Source organism: Didymosphaeria variabile, assembly GCF_027946475.1.
Source record: "Didymosphaeria variabile strain IMI 356815 chromosome Unknown scaffold_4, whole genome shotgun sequence".
Classification (NCBI taxonomy): Eukaryota; Fungi; Ascomycota; class Dothideomycetes; order Pleosporales; family Didymosphaeriaceae; genus Didymosphaeria; species Didymosphaeria variabile.
The window spans coordinates 2,469,147-2,488,660 of NW_026611623.1; the positions used below are offsets into that span (position 1 = coordinate 2,469,147).

Genomic DNA, 19,514 nt, shown 5'->3' on the forward strand with positions numbered 1-19,514 from the left:
GTTAATTCGCCAACGGGTGTACGATCCACAGTCCCGGCGTTGCTGCCGGAGGTGTTAAGCTGAGAGTCGAAATGCTGAGTGGTGGCATCTGCCACGAGCTCGTGAAACCGGGTGACCTTCAGGGAGATGGTGATTCTTCGCGTGACCGGTGGTTCGATGTTATGATCATTGGATATCAAGGCCTTGTGGATTCGTCACGAAGGATGTCGATCAAGGTCAGGGAGCTTGAGCTGGTACACGTCCCTAGGGTTTCGCAGCCGCACAAAGCTACCTAGGTAAGTTGCTAGCGATTGTTGGCCGATGTCTGTGCTTGCGCCTGTCATTAATGCTATCTGGCCGAGTAGGTCTTGTCTGGTGGTCGCCTTTGTTTGGCAAGGCGTTTTGTGTTGGCAGCAATTGCCTATCATTGCCTCGGGTAAGTGACATGAGGGTGTGAATAGTGTGGCAATGCAGTCATAATGAACATCGAGTAGATTGAAACGCCTCCAGACATCTTTAGGATAGCCGTTAAGGTGGAGAGGCAGGCTGATGCGGCACTTTGGTGGTATCAACATACCGATATCAATCGGAGATATACGTCGTGGATCAAATGGCTTAAACACACGAACGACCTTGCCACTTTGGCGGCTCCTTTGAACATCTTATATCAGAGGAAATAGTGACGCCGAAGCAATACCTGAGCCAAGGCAGCGAATCTTTACTTCGGCCGTTGGACTGGCGAGTCTATATTGGCGCCAGGGTTGTGTTTTAGTCCGCTGCGCATGGAACTCATCCAACTAATGCGATGACATATGATTGACGCTCTGTGTACTAAGCGTCAAAATGGTAACAAAGCGGCAGAATTTGAAGGCTGTTGTTCATTTTTTGATGCAGGTGAATGCGATACGACGCTAGGCGCGTGGGGACCTCAAAGCGCAAGCTCGGGCCAGGCAGTTGCCAAGCCGTGAGCCGCAATTCGAGAAACTGTCTATCAAACCCACGCGACCGCGACTCATCCAAACCAGACATCTCACGCGCGTGCGACGGCGTGTCAATCGTCTCGGGGACCTTTGACTTTCGAACCATCGCGGCAGACCCATTGGAACTTCGACGACCACGGTCCTGCTTCACTCGCGCGCGTTGCATGCTCCTCCCCGCAGCTTCTTCCGAGCCTCACGCAAACTCGCTCTCTTTGCGCTAAGAGAGTGCAGTCATGGCTCCCGCCGGCAAGCGAAAGCGCGGCGACCGCAGCTATTCTTACGATGAGGAGCACTCCGGCCGGCCATCGCCGCACCGTCCCCAGAACCTCGCCATGGCAAGTCCCCAACAGAACAACTCGCCCCGAGGCGGAAGACGGGGCAGTCGTGGGCGTGGCGGTTACAACAACAGCAGCGCACATAACCAGAATTTAGCGCAACAGTCTCCTACGGCCATGGCACCGCCCGCATATACTCCCCAGGCAGCACCGAAGCCTGCGTCTGCTACACCTTCGCAAACGCCAGCGCCCCCGAAAGAGCCACCCTTCAAGCCATCAGGACGCAATGTCCCCGAAAGTAACGAGCACTTGACGCCCGAGCGGGTCGCGCGGTGGAACGCAGAAGCTCATAATGCCGTGGTTCAGGCTGCCGTCACAGCACAGCAGGCGGGCGACGGCTTCAATCTCAACATTGTCTTCTTCGAGATCATACACGCGGCCGGGGAGGGTCTTATGTCTCCAGCTGAACTGGGATCCGTTGTTCGCGATATCGTCACTTCCCCCACCGATGACCTGATCGACCCTGTTGTCTACTTCTTGGATTGCATAAGTTCATACGCAGAGCTGGACCCTAAGCGCGAGGATGTCAAAAAGACTCAGCCGATACAGCACTTGTTGATCGCGACGGAAATAGACCCGAACCAGATGCGTCGCCAGCTTGAAGAGAAGCTACTGGAGCAAACAGCACTGGTACGGCAGTCCTTCCATGTGAAGGGAGTCCGGGCTACCACCAAAGCCATGTACCAACAAGCGAACTACAACCTTTTACGGGAAGAGACTGAAGGTTATTCTAAGCTCATGACGGAATACTTCACCACTGTCAACAGTGAGCCTCCACGTCACGACGTTGTTTCCGACACCTTCGAGCGAGTGAACGCCCTCATCGGAACTTTTGACCTTGATGTCGGCAGGGTACTCGACGTCACATTGGATGTTTTCGCGAATCTCTTAGTGAAGCACTACCGATTCTTCATCAAATACCTACGTGTCAGCACCTGGTGGCCAACGCAACTCGGTACCGATAACGTCGAGTGGCAGGCATCCGACGTGAAGACGTTACCCAATTGGGCACTACCTACATCGCCGAATTGGTACTACACGGACGAAGAGAAGGAAGAACAGCTACGCCTTCGCGAAGCCCGGGATGTAAAATTTTGGCAGCGAGTGGCGGAACTTGGCGAGAGGAATGCCATCAAGGCATTCTTCGAACTTGGCGCTCGTCCCATTACACGGACGCTTCGCGAAGCGGACAAGTCGGACCCAAACGCTTCGATCATTGGTAAGAAGACCGCGACGCAGGAGTGGGTCGACCAATGGATAGCGGATACTGGAACACTACCTCCGCTTGGGAACGAAGTCGCTGCTCAGCTTCTCGGTTTCAAGCTACAGTTCTATGCTTCCAATCTGCGTGATCCTAGCGACGTCTTGCCAGACAATCTGATTTATCTGGCGGCGTTGCTCATCAAAATCGGTTTCATCTCCATAACGGACCTGTGGGAACACCTATACCCACAAGCCGCGGACTTAGAGAAGCTCCAGGTAAAGCTCAAAGCTGAGAAGGAAGAGAAAGAGGCCAAGCGGAAAGGGAAGACCGCGAATGCCTTGACCATGGCTGGAGCCCTTTCCGACGATGCGCCTTCTGTACCCGCTGTATCCCGACTTCGAGACGCCGAAAGCAAGCTATCATCGAAACCGGAGTCAGAGCGGAACACACCTGCTCAAAGTGATGAAGAGCCTAAACCCGGTTTACCCGAACCCGTCGACCAGAAGGTGGCGCTGCTGCGAAGTCTTCTCTGCATAGGTGCTATTCCGGAGGCTCTGTTCATCATTGGACGTAATAAGTGGATGCTGGAATTATACCCTGACCTGCACTCGTACATCTTCCGTCTTGCTCACCATTCCCTCAGCAAAGTCTATGAATCGTCCCGGCCTGTTCCCCCTGGACAAGTACCTGTCTCTACCAAGGGTACCATTTCGAACTCGACAACGCGCGCTAACGATTACCTGCCGCGACGAACACTTCGATGGGCGAAGCCTGAACTCAAGGATGCCGGTGACGGCATTGACTACCGGTTTTATTGGGACGACTGGTCGGACAACGTGCCTGTCTGCCAATCCGTGGACGATGTCTTCCTATTCTGTCAGTCTTTCCTTGGCTTGGTAGGGCCCGAATGTGGGCGGGACGTTTTGCTTCTGACCAAACTTGCCCGGATCGGAAGGAAAAGCATTATGGACGATTCATCCAACCAGAACATGAAGCGGTGGTCGGACTTCCTCGCCACATTCCTCGTTCCTGCTCTTACATTTACTGGCGAGAATCCTGGTGTCGTGAATGAGATGTGGGAGCTTCTCAAGCGTTTCGATACGGCGACACGATACACCATCTATCACCAGTGGGAGCAGTCCTTCAAACCTGTGATGAAGGCGGCCTTCGCAGAGGTGATATATAAGACCAACCAGATATTGAATCGGGTTGCCAACACCAACACGAGGCAAATGGGCAGAGCCATAGCCAAGCTGGCTTGTGCTTGCCCTGTTAAGGTCTTCAAACAGACACTGGAGCGAGGGCAACAATACCTGAACATGATCAAGGCTCTTGTTGATTGTAGCCATTATCTCACCGAGCTAGGTTACGACTGTCTGACCTTCTCGCTTGTCATCAACATCACCGCGGGGAATAGGCCGACGACTCAGAGCGATGGGATGCTAACAGAAGGTTGGTTGAAGAATGCAGCAAGCTTCGTGGCTAAAGTCTACACGGCGTATTCTAAACATATGGACCCCAAGCCTATTCTGGAATACATCAGCACTCAACTACTCGACCGAGAGGGGGAGTTGTTTGTCATGAAGGTTTTGGAGGAATTAATTACCTACATGGGCGGTGTCAGCCTTCCTGGAGTATTGAAAGAAGAGAGCGTCATTGCACTCTCCGCCGGCCCTCGCTTGCGCAAATTTACGCTCGAAAACCTAGACGATGAGCGCTACAAAGCTAAGATCCAGAGGCCTGCCGAGCGTCTCATGAATCATTTCAGAGAATCAGCTCTTGCGCCTCCCATACTCATTGCCCTTGCGGATCAAGTACAAGCGTACCTCTACCGAGAGAATCAGCGCAAGGTTCCTGACAAAGTCGTCTTGTTCAACTACGATAACCTCAAGCTCAACTTTTTTCAATTTCTCGAATATCTTCGTCATCACCTCACCATTGAAGAATTCGACGAACAGATTCCTGGCCTCGTCGAACTGATGTCGGAGTATTACTTGGACACGGAGTTTGCCTTTCATATTTCTCGTGACAGCATAACCGCCAAGGCGAACGCCATTAGGCTGCAGCCTAAAGAAGCCGTTGAGGCTATCTCTGGTGGAGATGCGATCATGGAGGACGCAACAAAGACGCGCAGCGATTCTTCGAAGGAAAACACCCTTGTCGCCAAGATCAATACTGATGATGTCGAGATGGGAGATGCAGCGAGCTCTGATACAAACAGTGGCGGGAAAGGTGACAATCAAACAATCACGCATGAAGACTCGGTCACTGATCCCAAGTCGAATGTGGAGATTGACACGCTGGTATCGCAACTTCAAGCAGCTCTGCCAGAAAAGTTCGGAAATCATCCATGCCCCACATTCCTAGTCACGTTCTGGCAGCTTTCGTTGCAGCATGTTCAAGATCCTAAAGGTGACGTACTCAAGCATCAATATCAGGAAGCTAAGGACCGTACTATCAGAGACGCCACAGCGAACGATGGTCGTCGCAAAGATGTCGAAAAGATTCGCGAGGCAAGGAAAGAGGCTGACTTGTACATCGACGAGTTTGAAGACTTTGCCAAACAGTCTCGACTCATTCAGTCTAGTCTGCAAGACGAGATGCTTTTCTGGTTTCCTGACGTTCCGTCTATGGATCCGGGTCTACACATGACGCTCCTGCAAGACTGCTTCCTTGCACGTGCTCGCATGTCCTTGCAAGACGCTCAATTCAGCGCGTCCATGTTGTTCTTCATGCACAAGTCTAAAGTACCGAAGTTCCGCTTGATCAAGATGCTAGATGACCTTTTCAATACTGGACGACTTTCTGCAATGTTTTTTTCCATGAGCGAGGACGAGTCAAAGAACATCGGTCGCTTCATGAACGATATTCTTCAAGAGCTGGGTCGTTGGCATAGCAGCGAGCGCATTTACAAACAGTTTGAATGTGTGAAGGTCTTCAACGACGAAGGCCGGCCGAAAAATCCTGACTCTTTCCTGAAGTATTCGGAGTTCCGATTGCTGCTAGGCAAGTGGCACAACAAGATCCACGATGCTCTGCACGGATGCTTGCGACACGGAGAGCCGGGGGACAAGAGCCTCAAGACAACGGCACAGTACACTGAACTGCGGAACTCCATCAACATCCTGAAAGCTGTTGCTCCCTCGTTCCCTAGGATGCGCGAAAACGCTACTTCACTCAAGGAACAGCTCAAGTACTACGAAGATGAGAAGAAAGAAGAGAGGGCGGATATCCGGGTTGCAGCGAGCTCGATACAATTCGAGTTCCAGAAGAACGAAAAGCAACTTCGAAGCCACACCATGTTTGTCACTGTACGCCCACTCATCCATACCATAATTGACTCGACTAACGCGCGACTAGGGCAAGGAAGATCCAAAAGAGTCGACACCTGCTCGCGCTGCAACACCCGCCTCTGCGAAGACTGCTGATCAGGATGCTGGACTCAAGAAGCTCAGCGCTTCGGCCCAAACTTTCCAGCCGAAACCTTCAACTACGTAAGAAGAACGTCTTTCCCTTGAAGAATGCCATTGACCTATCGACTTAGTAATGGGATCGCCAGCTCTGCAACCGAGAAGAGTGGATCCGATGAACGTAAAACGCCTGCAGCAGCCTCCCACGCTGCTAGTTCACTACCACGTGTGAACGGGAACGACACTGCTCGACCTTCACGCGGAAATGAACAACCGGCATCCTCGCAGTATCCAGGCAGAGACAACGTAAAGCGACTGGGCCCTGGCCCGGGCTCAACATCCGCAAGCAACTCCCCTGTACCCCCTAGACCAGACAGCAGGGGCGGTTACCAAGCGCAACAGTCCGGCCGAGCTGCACACAATTTACCGACAAGACCAGACACGCAGCCTCTCCGACCAAGACCGAACGATCGTCCAAGTCATCCTTCAGTGGAATACAATCAGAGCCATGGACGCCACGACATTCGGACTAACGGTCCAAGTGATTATGGACGTCTTGAGCGTCCAGGTGCTCAGCGAGGCCGCTCAGCATCTCCTGGTCGACACTCGCGTCCAAGATCACAAGATAGGGGAGCGGTTGTTGGCGAGCGTCCGGACTGGGCTGGACGAGAAGCTCGTGAATATGACGATCGTTCATTACGGGTACCATCGCGAGACGTCCGTGGTGGTCCGCCCGATAGGAATGCACAGTATGGGGATAGCGTTCGAGACCACCGGGACAGTCGCGATCAGCGAGACTATAGAGGGAGGGAGCCTCCGCGCGAGCGAACCGATAGCCGAGGTCCTCCACTGTTGCCAACAACGCCAGCCGATTCTCGAGGTCGTCTACACACTGGTTCTGGTCTGACACCGAACGATGCACCCTCTAGTCGACGAGACACTCCTAGTCATCACAGTGAGCGCGGACCCCTTCCGCCGCGGCCAACTGTCAACGCTGGCCCCCCAGCTCCAAGCATCAATCCAGCACGTGCAGCCCTGATCGAGCAAGAAGTCGGGCTCGAACGAGGGCCACCTCCGCGATCGGCCTACACGAAAGACGACCGTGTCAACCCCGAGCGTGCTGCACTCATTCCGGATGATCGAAACAGGAACACTTCTGTGCGACCAGACCGCGATAGTCGTGATTCTCGAGTCCCTTTCGACAAAGAAGGAGACCGACATGGACGCGATGTTCGGAATTCATTCGCTGAAGCTGGAGATCGCCATGGACGCAACTCTCTTGACCCGTTTGCGAAAGAGGACCAAAGCAGAACCCCAGGTGGGAGGCCGGAGCGTGACGTCCGTCCTGATGAACGCGACATGCGTAGAGGTCCAACATCAGATCGACATGATGACCGCTCCACGGCTGCTTATTACGGAAATGACAACCGACATAACCGTCCGGACTATCGCGACGAGAGATCCCAGCCTCAACCCTACCCTAGTTCTCGCGATCGGCGTGATGAGTTCTCTAGCAGCGCTCCCACCGGCCCACGTAGCGGGCGCGAAGGTCAAAGCTCTTCACACGTTTCCCGCGAGATGTTCCAGCCCTCTCAGTCGTCTCGGCCTGTGGCTTCACGCCAGGATCCAAGTTATGGAAGGTTGAACCAACCAGCCGAATCCATTCCGTCAGGCCCACGCAGTAAGCCAGCCCATCTTGAAGCTCACGTTCAGATGCTAAACTTGCTAGACCCGTCATCGGACAGCCGCGACGTGCGATCACATCCGTCGACATCCAACCCAAACGCTGTACCAGTGGCCCCACAGACCGTAGGTGTCCACCCGAGTCGCATGAGCAACTTTGATGGCCCACGCGGTTCAGGCGGTCCCCTACCGGCGCCCCTACAGACAGACCTCTCAAACGCACCCAGTGGCCCTCGTGGCTCGGGACGGACACCTTTGCCCTCGCCATCGACTCGTGTGCCACCTAGCGGTCCTGCTGGTCCCGATCGCCACGTTCGCCGACAAGATAGCCGCACTGCACTGGGAGCCATCAATAATGTTCTCTTGCAGAGCGGGCAATCTCAGGGCCCACCACCTGCTGCTCCTCCGCCGCCAGAGCGGTCGGGTGACCGAAGTCACCGAAGAAGTGAGAGGAGTAGAGAGGACGAGCGCAAAGGAGATGAGCGCTCACGGGAGAAGAGGGATAGCAGTCGGCGCGACCGAAGCGAACGTGAGCCTCGCGGCGAGCGGGACAGTTCGCATCGCGAGAGGAGCGATCGAGATCGTCGAGGCGACGACCGCAGGAAGGATGATCGTGAGCGTAGTGATCGCAAGGGAGAAAAGCGATCGCGCGAGCCGACGGATCAGCCTCATGGAGAGACGAAACGCTCCCGACGTTGAAGCAGCACCAGCTTAGTGTTAATATGTACACCTAGCACTTTTTTTCCTTTTTTTTCTTTGTCATCAAGCTTTGGCACATCTGGAGTATGTACTTTAAGGCAATTTGCATGCATAGCGATGGCGTATGTTAGGGATCATTGGGAGATACCCGTCTGGAGATCTGGAAGCATGCTCGGCGCTTGGGAATACTTGGGTATCCTCTCAACTATATCGATGCATGTGGAGCGATAGGAGCTCGAATTGTACTTGTAGCATAGTGGAAAGCAGAGAGCGCGGGAAAGAGTAAATGAATGTAACAAGTCATTAACATATGCTCGTTCTCTCGTTCATGCTTATTTGATGTAAATGATATCTTAGTGCATCCAGCCTATGTCCCGTCCCACTTACGCTCTATAACTCGAAACAATACTCACGACATCCTCATCCGCAACGGCGTGTCCCAGCCCGACCCTCTGTGGCACATGTTTCGCACTCGCACCCCACACCATCGCGTACTTGAACGTCTCCTTGAGCGTCCGATGGATCTGGTCGCACACATCCTCAATCGTGCTGCCCGTTCGCACGATCAATGCTTCGCTGAAGTCGGGGTCCACGCCTTGACGCTTAGTGTAGATGCGCATGAGCTGCAGCTCCTGCCAGCACCGCTCGACGACATCCTGTATGTACTTTTCAGCCACATCCCATAGCCCATCGAGTCAAAGCACATCAAGAAGGGAAGAAGAAAACTTACCTGAATACCGAGATCCAGCTCACAGCTCATGACAACCGTATGCGGCTCTCTCGCCAGCTCCCTCAAGTGCTGCAGCGAGATAGCATCGACTTTGTTATACGTGTACAAACACTTTATGTACTTGCGATGCGGGGCCATGATAGTGTCGATGAAGTCGTCGACGGTGGCATTTTCGTCGCGGACCAGGACGTCGCAGTTTAGGATCTTGTAGTCGCGCAGGATGTTGAAGACCATTTTCTCATCTAGATTTTTGGGGGGAGACTGGAAGGTGATTTTCATGCCGCCGGCCTTTTTGGGCTTGAGGTAGATGTTGCTAAATCTGCGTTAGCGGGCTGTTTGGGCGGAGAGGTAAGAAGAGCGGGATGGAAGAGAGGGGAGCGTACGGTGGTTCACGATTCAGCCGTATGCCTACGGCTTCTAATTCCGCCTCAAGGAGTCTCCTCTGCTCAGCCTTCTTCGTCGCATCCAGCACCATGAGAATCATATCGCTCGTCTTCGCGGCCGAGATAACCTGTCTTCCTCTTCCCTTTCCCTCGGCTGCACCTTCAATGATACCGGGAAGGTCGAGGATCTGAATTTCTGCGCCGCCGTACTCCAACACGCCGGGTATGGCGGTCAAGGTGGTGAAGGAATATGCTGCGACTTCGGATTTTGTCTTTGTGATCTTGGAGAGGAAGGTGGATTTTCCGACGGAGGGGAAGCCGACAAGGGCTATACGAGCGTCGCCACTCTTGGAGACGTCGAAGCCGGAACCGCCGCCCGAGCCAGCACCTGGGGCGGGCTCGAGGAGCTGGGCGCGTAGACGGGCAAGTTTGCCTTTTAGAAGACCGAGATGGTATTCTGGGGGGTGTTTTAGTGCACGTGATTAGGCATATTTCAAGGTTGTCCGGGTCCATCGACGAGACAGACGTCCAGGATGTAGCCGTACCTGTCGCCTTATTCTCTGTCTCTCGTCAGCACGGTGCCTTTCAGTCTAGTTTAGAGTCCCCTTACTCTGCGTCCTCGCCATCTCCTGCTCAATCCTGCGGGGCGTCAGTGCGCTCTCCACACAAAAACTTCAGAACGCCATACTCCTTGATCTTTTCTGTAATGTTCACCATCTTGACGGATGTTGAGTCGTTCTCTGAACCCCGAATGAAAGTGCGATATATCACAAAGGGTAGAGTGGAACCTGCGGCTGCCGTTGGTGTACGATATCGCGATCAAAACGGCTTGGTGTTGAAGTCGCCGCATCCCCCACTTCGAGAGTAGCGCGTTCACAAGCGAGCCATGCGCTGCGCGCGACGCTTCGAGACGTCATCACATGTTTATTTCGTGGCGGCGCCACGTTAGGGACGACGACGTAAATATCCATTTTGTTTGCGACTCCATGGTTTCTTCTTCAGTAACAGCATCGTTTCGTTTTCTTTTTGTATGATTTGGAGCCTAGCATGATACCTTCTAACCTCTGGCCACACACCCACCACGATGTCACCCGCTTCTACCACGATCAATATGCGAGTGACATTCATGCTGGCAAATATCAGCCGATTCTGTATCCTTGGGACACACTCGGAGCTCTGATAGTCGTCATATACATGCTTGTTCCGCATCGAAATCGACCTTGGCTACGGAAAGCAAGGTTCCTTGTCTTCGCGCTGAATCTGGCGTATACAGGGTATCTGATCAAGTATGTCAGAGCAAAGGGCGTCGCGAACGCTCTAGGGATTGGACTGATTGCTGCGTGGAGTTCCATCTACATCCTAGCGGTCATCGTATGCAATGACCCGCAACGAGACTTCATGAGGATTGAGAGGACAGAGGGCATATTCAGCTGGGACAAAGGGCAAAACGACAACTCACAGAACGGCGCCGCAAGCCCATCTTCCAGCAAAAACATGGAGCAAACTCGAGACCTCCCCGAAATAAGAGAGTCACTCGGTCCTTCCCAACGCCATGGTGACTTCGCCTGGCAACCCTATCCATCCACCCCCTTCATCGAGCGCCTCGACTGGGTCCTTGACCTCTTTGCCAACTTCCGCGGCGCAGGCTGGAACTGGCGCACGATAGTCACGCCTCCGCCTCCAAAACCCGTTCAAGAGCAACTCCTCCGCAATTCCGCCATCCAGCCCAAGCACACCTTCCGCGCGCACCCGAGTCAAACGCGCGCCTATCCGACGCGTCGTGCGCTGCTCATCGCCAACGCGAAGACGCTTCTTACGGGCTACTTCGTCCTAGACATCATCAAAACGATAGGGAGCCACGACCCGTATTTCTGGGGGTACATTGATCGACCGCCGGCGCCTTATCTCCCCTCTTTCCTCCTCTCTTCTCCGAACCTGATACACGCTTTCCGCCTAGTAATCTGCCAATTCGCTATAAAATGGGCCCTGGAATCCATATTCGCGCTCGCACCGTTGTTCTTTTCTGGCCTTCTCGGTCCAAACATACTAGGCGCACGCGCAGAACCCTGGATGTACCCCGCGACATGGGGCTCGTATACACTGGTGCTAGACAAGGGGCTAGCGGGCTGGTGGTCGGGCTGGTGGCATCAGACGTTCCGGTTTGCGTTCGAGCAGCCTAGTAAGAAGATTATTGAGGTTATGGGATGGGATCCGAAAGCGCCGACGTCGAAAGCGGTGCAGTTAGTGGTGGCGTTTGGGCTGAGTGGGGCGCTGCATGCGAGTGGCAGTGTAACGTGTCATGGCTCGACCTTCCCACTCACAGGGCCGATGCGGTTCTTCCTGCTGCAAGCTGGGGCGTGCTTTGCCGAGGGGATTATCCGGCAAAGTCTAAAGGGGAGCGCGTTTGCGAAGTGTGTGCCCGGATGGGTGAAGCGTACGCTGACGTTTGTGTATGTGCATGTGTGGTTCTATCATACCGCGCATTTGTTGTGCGATGACTTTGCAAGAGGCGGCGTTTGGCTCTTCGAACCCGTCCCGATCTCTCTATTTCGTGGGCTGGGTTTCGGCGCCGAGGGCGATGGGTGGTTGGCTATAGAAGTTCTCCCGTCGTGGCATCGTGGGCCCACGTGGTACAAGACTGGAGTCACATTCTAGAGATCGTAGAATCCATAGATTAGACGTAGCAACGCATTCATAAAACGCTGTGTAAGATGCATCCCGTAAAGTGGTCAGATTACTTCCACCTGCAGACGGACATACCGCTATGTCGAAGCATATGTTGTTTTCATGTGGGTGGTGTCTCAGAATCTTCTACATTTAAATATATACAATGAATGTCCGGGAGCCGACGCCAGATCGTACTTCCCTTGGCATCACTATTAAAACATACTTTTAAACCAATCAATACGCCAACCTCCCATGCCCAACATACTTTTACAAAGGCCGGCTCTCAGAGCAGCGGCCGTGATGAACGATATGCATAACGCCTTACAACCCTATCTGCCATTACCTGTATGCTCTAGGCCTTCTTCGTAACGGCGTATCAAACATTCGTCGCAAGCTCGGCGTTAACGGACCTTCTTGGGCTCCTCCGGCGTGTACTTCCTGTCATCCGAGCCTTCGACTTCGGCAATCATCTTGTCAATGTCTTGGTTCTGCTTCTTCCATGTGGAGTGACACATCTTGAGTTCCTTTTGGAAGAGCTCGTCGGCCGGCTTCCTGTAGCTGCCACCGAGGCGGTCCCACAGGGTGGTGAACTGGCCGTAGTTGAAGTTAAAGTACAGGTGGTGCATGGTGTGGCACGCCGCACCGTTGATGATCGGATTGTCGGCAACGTACTCGCCGTCGTGGATAAGGACGGTCCAGATGTTGATGAAGATAAAGAGGAAGACGTAAGCAAACTTCTGCAGCGGAAATAGGAATGGGTAGAGGTGGTACGGGAAACCCTGCGCGTAGCCATCCATGGGGTGGAAAGCGTGCGAGGCGTAAGGAGTCGGCATGATCCACTTGTGATGAGGCTTGTGAAGGTGCTTGTAGATTAGCGGGTGGTGCAGACCGCGGTGAATCCAGTAGATGCAGAAGTCGGTGAACATGAAGAAGAAGGGGAACTGCATGTAGTTGTACCACATGCCCGGGGCCTCATCGAAGTTGTCGTAAATCTTGGAGTATCCGCGGACTTCGAGAAGGAAGAGAGGGGTAGTGAAGACAGCCATTATAGGAAGGGCGACATTGGTTTGGCGCATCTCGAGGCGAATCTGGTTCTTGAGGTACTTGGGGTGGTTGAAGGTGGCCTTATCGAATACGAAGACGTAGGAAAGCGTGGCGAAGACGTAGTATATTACGAGGCCAAAGAGCCTGGGTGTTTTGTTAGATGCGCCGGAAGCGAGAGAGTGTTGTTGCGAGGACGTACCAGGTGATCAAGAATAGGGTTACCAGCTGTCTGCGCCAGTCGTCGCGGGCCCATTCGCTCATGTAGGCATACTTGCCGGGCGTAAAGCTCAGGTACTGGCTCGCAGGCTCATATTTCCAGTTGTTTTGCGCGGCGTAGGGAGCGGCGGTGGGCACCTCCCTCAAGCTCGAAAAAGTGCCATTGGGAGAAAGGCCGGGCGTCTTCGCGGGCAGAACGGCTGCATAGATGGGATCGAATAGAAAAGTGTCGAACCCCTCGAGGACGAGATCCATGGCTGGGCGGCGTGCAGCGCCTCGGTATGCGGTTTGTTTGGCTTCTGGTAGGAATGGTTTCGGCGCGGGAAGAAGCGAGCGGTCCGGGGCGCTTCCTCGGTGAAAGATGCTCGCGCACGAATTGCAGCGACTTGGACAACAAAAGCAATAAAACGAGAGAATGAGGAGCGCTGCGACAACGGCTTCGCGGTATTATTAAAGATGCGCAGCCAGACTCAGGAACAGGAAGGAGGGGCGCTAAGCCCTTAACGCCGTTTAATTTCGCTCGCCAGGTGGAGAAGAGCGACAACGACGCGGCAGCAGCCAATGAAAGCCCTCGATTCCCCCCGCCTTTGCGCGCCAGACCGCGCCGGTAAAATCGCGTCCCGCAAAGAGGCAGGTCACCTCATGCTGGCCAGCTCCTTGCCTTTTGGTCGCCTCATCGTTACTCAATCATCTCCGTGCGCCGCACCACCAGCCAACACGAGCGAAAGGGGGCGCGAAACCGGCCTGATAAACTTTCGACGCGTACCAAGATCCACACCGCCTCGCAACCGCTGCCATGGCCGAGACAACACCTGACGAAGCGTAACCGCGTCTTCACGTGACTCGCCCGAAATTCCTATCGACTCGTGTTGCCCCATATTGTAAGATTTGCAATCTTATCTGATCAAACTGATTAGATGCATCTTTCTTGTGGATCCGACGTGCCGCCTTCACTGGTCTTTCAAGCTTGCTGAAATGCTCCATCTGGCCTTGCCGATAATGCTTCTCCAACTTTCATGATATTCTTCATCCATCTTGGCTTTCCCAGGAGCTGAAAGAGACTCGTAAGACTTGTGTGCCCTTATTCTGAGATATGAAGTCGACTTCACCCCGACTTAGCTGCGGGCGGCAATTAGAGCATGTCGGACTAGAACTCTATCTCCACGGTGTCAACTTTCTCTAGGGATGAAGACTAATGGAACTCCGCATCGACTGATCTCAGGGAGCGACCCTACCCTTATTGACGGTCTTACGTAGCGCTCAGCTGTTAGTTGGAGAACCGCGAATCGATGGCACTCACGACCTCGAATACCGACCGCTTACGGAACGGCATCCGCCTGAAGGAATTGCCCCTGTTGTTTCAGCCAGCAATACGTGCAGCCAAGTTATTGGGATCCCGCTATCTCTGAACCAGGGCCCAGTACATTCAGCACGTGGCAAGCTGGTGAAAATACCCCAACCGAAATATTGCTGTATACGTGGATCATTTTCCGCTGGTTGTTTTTATCCGGACCACGAAGATATCACCTATAAGCATTATTATACTATTGTCTTCCTTTGCATACCGAAGACACAAAGCAAGGGTCAATCCCATGCAGACTAGTTCTTGGGCAGACCGAGTCCTGGGCTTTTTTTCACCAGAGGGTTGGCTTCTTACGCTGTGTTCGTGAAGATGCTCTTCATCTTCTAGGTCAAAGAAAATCAAACGTTCTGTCAAACCGCAAGACAGCATGCCATTCGAAATCGACATTGCTATTGCTTAAGCAAGTGCCGGGGCTATCACCTCTTAGCCTCTAGCCAAGCCTCTGCGATCTATTCTTAGCATCTTGCCCTTCTCAACATAAACCGGCACCTGAACTAGAACTCAGTTTCTGTAGTATGCGAAGCCCATGATCTATCTGAGCATGCAGACCTTCCGCCTTCCATACTCAATCCAGAGTTTTTGCGGGAGCTTCCACCCCGCGTGTCCCTTGGAAACATCTCGTCGTCTCGAGAGAAACGGTTCGGATCCCAAGAGTGCTCGGATGAGTTCCGCAGTCTCACATCCGGGTAAACGAGGGTAACTGAATGCTTATCTGTTTGTCAACAGTCAGGACACCTAGGGTGATCAGATAAGGCCGTAGGCACGATATTCTACGGAGAGTTCCTAATCTTTCTCGCGCGTACATATGTGAACCGGGAGAGTGGATTTTCTGGGGTCGTCAATGTTGTCGGACGGTACGGGGCCCGCAGCAGGGCTTTCGTCGCATGGACTTGCTACATCGAGCCAGCAGGTTAAGTCGCTTAGGGGTTGCTCCGAAGTTCATTCGTTCCTAACATGCGGTACCTTATCGCACAGGTCCAGGGACGATAGCGACAGGTACGTTGATAAGAGCTCCGCTGCACGTGTTAAGCTTGATGTGGTTAGGTTTTGGCACTAGTTCGGTTGAACTCTTCGTCAACTCTACCTCTGAGAACTATCGCAATCCCATTCCCATGGGGAAAATCTATACTACCCGAACTTTTCTGCGTTACTTCTCAGAGGTACACATGAAGACGTCCGTACAGATATCTTCACTAAGAAAAGTCTCCCTTTGATGGTTTCACTCTGCTCGGCCGAGATTGATTGACGAAGCTCCAGGCTATCAAGATGCAACAACTTGTTCAATGCTTGACTAGAGGCTTTTGGCATTTTACAAGAAGGCGGGTCAGAGGCCGACATCGGCAGAACTACGGTTCTCTTGCATTAGGCTTATTATACCATGCTGATTCCATACACAATTGGGCTTTGCTACCGAGTAGCACTACTCCATCTTAGGAAATTTTGTCGGCGAAATCGCACCGGGTCCGTTGTACTGACTCTCCGCACTCACTTAAAGTGGGAGCTTGAGATACGCCCGCCTTATCAGCAATGGTGGAGTGCAGTGCCGATTCGTAATCGTCCGTTGGGCGACGGCGCTGTTACGTGAGATCTTTTCTTCTGAGGGAAGTATATAGGCCAGAGTAGCTAGCCATGATTTCACTGAAACACCAAAGCCTTCTCCAGAAGTGGTCATTTTAGGATGAAATTTCACACAACTGTGTCGGCTCTTGTTCTCGCACTCGTTCCGGCCTTGATCAACAGTGCGCCGACGCCTGAAGCAAAGGCTAAATGGGTCAAGAGTGGTCGAGGCCATAGAGTCATACCACATGACTCACGGCAGGCCAAGCGTCAGTATTTGAACAACACAAGTCCCGAGGCCCCTGTTTGCGGTGATGCTGCAGTACCTGTTACTGCACCGGTCCCCAATGTCTGGGAAGGCTTCACTGACGAGGAAGCTGCATCCGTGGCCTATTGGCTCTTTGAGCAGTCGGATCTGAACTTGACAACAAGCGAGGAGGCTGGAGAATGGGATAACTCTGTGTATGGATTTCCCCTACATGCTCGACAAATGACGCTGACATATGAAGCTTGCTTATTGAGCTGCAACGCCCAAACAAGACCGATGTGGTTGCCTACCTCGATGGGTCCGGTCCGGCTCCTGAGCGCTACGCACATGTCGTTCTCAACGTCCGAGCAACCGAAGAACCTTACTATGCAGATATTCTAGTCGGCCCGCTACCTGTAGTGGCCAATGTCACAACATGGTCGCCCCTTGACTATTATCACACGCGGAAGACTCAAGGTCGAGTGCGGAACCTCGGTGCAAATGATGATACACTTTACGAGAAGCTCCTCTACCCTGCAAGCGCATCTATCAAAGACATCACCCTCGAGCTCTGGAGTGGGACTGCGCTTGGCCACGATAATGACACGATCACTATTTGGGGTGTGGATCCAATGGGTCAAGAGGACGATCGCATTACCAGCTGGTACATGTTCGTTCACAAGAGCGCAACGGGCTTTGATACCACTTCAATCCTTTCTCTTGGCTTGTATTTCCTGGTCGACCAAACCGGCAGAGATCCGTCTCAATGGAAGCTCCTCGGCTGGTTTTACAACAACGTATGGTACGACTCTACCGAGGCTTTTAGAGATGCGTTCTTTAGTCCTGGTTTCGAGAAGCTGCCGATCAATATTGATGGGCCTTGGGCTAGCACCGACCAAAGTGGTCCTCTTCTTCCGCATGATACCTTGTCTCCTCCAATGGCCATAGCACCGGCTGGGTCACGTTACTCTGTTGATGTGGAGGAAAAGTACGTTGAGTGGATGGACTTCAGCTTTTACGTGGGGTTCTCGCGTGACACCGGTCTTACACTTTACGACATCAAGTATAAGGGCGACCGGATCATATATGAACTGGGACTACAAGTGAGTACTATATCCCCTGACAGTACCTTATTACAAGTTCCGATACCTTGTGTTGCCTTGGGATAAGCAATGCGGTACCCAAACAATTGCCCAGCACTATACGCACAATGTTCCGACTGACATGTTTAACTTAGGAAGCACTTGCTCACTATGCTGGTGCTGACCCCTACCAATCCGGAACAGCATATCTCGATTCATATTATGGGTTCGGACCTTACGCCTTCCAGCTCGTTGAAGGATACGATTGCCCTGCCTACGCGACATATCTCAACTCATCATTCTATGTCTCCGAAACAACACATACTCACGTTAACTCCATCTGTTTGTTTGAGTTTGATGCAGACTATCCTCAGCAGCGTCATAGCACCACAACATACGTATCAGCCACGAAAAACACTTACTTCAGCCTCCGATCTGTCTCAACGGTCGGAAACTATGACTACATGTTCACTTATTCCTTCTACCAGGACGGCACGGTAGGCGTTGAGGTACGCGCCTCGGGATATATCCAAGGGGCGTACTATGCCAACAATGAGGACTACGGTTGGCACATTCACGACGCACTGAGTGGCTCGATGCACGACCATGTCCTTAACTTCAAGGCTGATTTCGATATACTAGGCACGGCCAATACTGTGCAGCTCGTCAAGAATGTGGCCACAACCGAGACATACCCGTGGTCCCAGGGCAAGCCGCGCAACACGATGAAACTGCAAAGAAGCTTCATCGAGAGCGAAGATGACTCTCGCATCAACTATGGCGAGAACGCTTTAACGCAAGTCATCATTGTTAATCAAGATGAGGTGAACAAGTACGGCGAGAAGCGAGGCTACCGCATCCTACCATCGTCAGGCACGGCTCATCTCACCGTCCAGAACTCTTCTTCGACTGTCAATTCAGCGAACTGGGCTGGCTACGACCTTCAGTTCACCAAGCAACACGACACCGAACTCACCAGCTCGCATCCCTACAACTCGCAGGATGTCCAGAATCCGCCGATTAATTTCGACCATTTCTTCGACGGTGAGAGCCTCGTTCAGGAAGACCTCGTCGCGTGGATCAACCTTGGTATGCATCATGTTCCTCATACAGGAGATCTGCCAAACACGGTGTTCACAACCGCACACTCAGGTGTGCAGTTCATGCCCTTGAACTACCTGCTAGGAGATGCTAGTCGCCAGACTGTTAACCAGGTTCGCATCAACTATGACGCAGGCCATGTGTCCGGGGTGGAGACTTTCGGTCAGAAAGATAACGTGTGTCCGTTGAATAATGAGATTGGAGATGTCAATCAGGAGCTTTGGGAGTATGTGGGTGATGTGGTGGTGAGGAAGTATCCGTTTGACCCGAATCATCCGTTTGAGGAGGTGTTGGGGATTGAGAAGTAGTAAAACAACGTGTATTGCTATTTTGAGCCGGTGATAATAATAATAAAAAATTGCTGGCTGCCCTGTGACATTGACTTTGTATACTGTGAATTTCTGTATCCTCGGTATCAAACTTGTTTGTTCGATTGATATCGCTCGTTATTTCTACGCAGAAGACTGACTACACTTACTCTCGCGTCCATATGGACGTCGTTCATGCACTGATAAATCCCGATGCTGAAGGCCTTTCGCAATTTAAATTACCCTAGGCTACACTGTTGAGTAGAGAAATGAAACGTTTCAGCGCGTAAGAATCTTACGACGGATCTCGATGTTTGAAACGAAAATTGACCAATTGTCATCCTCATCTTGACAACAGAATGCACGATTTTCACCTATTGATTTAAGTGAATGTTGACCTACAAATCGGCCTACTTGCATGTATCGTATCGATCATCGATCTCGTTTATCGCCCTTACCTTCTTTCGGTTACTACAGCGAAGCATACAGTCTGAACGGAGATGCGATGGTTTCACCAAGAAGCTTC

General features: G+C 52.6%; 5 protein-coding genes across 5 annotated transcripts; 3 read left to right on the plus strand and 2 right to left on the minus strand.

The window, feature by feature from the left end:
- Window positions 1–1,192: 1,192 nt before the first annotated feature.
- Window positions 1,193–8,290, plus strand: RLR1 (THO2 plays a role in transcriptional elongation; the record flags this gene model as incomplete). The annotated part of the gene is made up of 3 exons (XM_056214503.1): window positions 1,193–5,809; window positions 5,859–5,992; window positions 6,043–8,290. 3 exons carry the CDS (start codon window positions 1,193–1,195, stop codon window positions 8,288–8,290), a joined length of 6,999 nt encoding a protein of 2,332 aa, XP_056071770.1.
- Window positions 8,291–8,673: 383 nt separating this feature from the next.
- Window positions 8,674–10,120, minus strand: RBG2 (Ribosome-interacting GTPase 2; the record flags this gene model as incomplete). Its single annotated transcript, XM_056214504.1, has 5 exons — window positions 8,674–8,946; window positions 9,021–9,333; window positions 9,404–9,860; window positions 10,014–10,042; window positions 10,092–10,120. 5 exons carry the CDS (start codon window positions 10,118–10,120, stop codon window positions 8,674–8,676), a joined length of 1,101 nt encoding a protein of 366 aa, XP_056071771.1.
- Window positions 10,121–10,514: 394 nt separating this feature from the next.
- N0V89_005730 (uncharacterized protein) lies at window positions 10,515–12,058 on the plus strand (the record flags this gene model as incomplete). Its single annotated transcript, XM_056214505.1, has 2 exons — window positions 10,515–10,520; window positions 10,547–12,058. 2 exons carry the CDS (start codon window positions 10,515–10,517, stop codon window positions 12,056–12,058), a joined length of 1,518 nt encoding a protein of 505 aa, XP_056071772.1.
- A 413-nt stretch (window positions 12,059–12,471) lies between these two features.
- On the minus strand, window positions 12,472–13,585 carry ERG3_1 (c-5 sterol desaturase; the record flags this gene model as incomplete). The annotated part of the gene is made up of 2 exons (XM_056214506.1): window positions 12,472–13,258; window positions 13,314–13,585. The coding sequence occupies 2 exons, from the start codon at window positions 13,583–13,585 to the stop codon at window positions 12,472–12,474; spliced, it is 1,059 nt and encodes a 352-aa protein (XP_056071773.1).
- Window positions 13,586–16,371: 2,786 nt separating this feature from the next.
- Window positions 16,372–18,988, plus strand: N0V89_005732 (uncharacterized protein; the record flags this gene model as incomplete). Its single annotated transcript, XM_056214507.1, has 3 exons — window positions 16,372–16,712; window positions 16,760–17,622; window positions 17,943–18,988. 3 exons carry the CDS (start codon window positions 16,372–16,374, stop codon window positions 18,986–18,988), a joined length of 2,250 nt encoding a protein of 749 aa, XP_056071774.1.
- Between the last annotated feature and the right edge of the window lie 526 nt (window positions 18,989–19,514).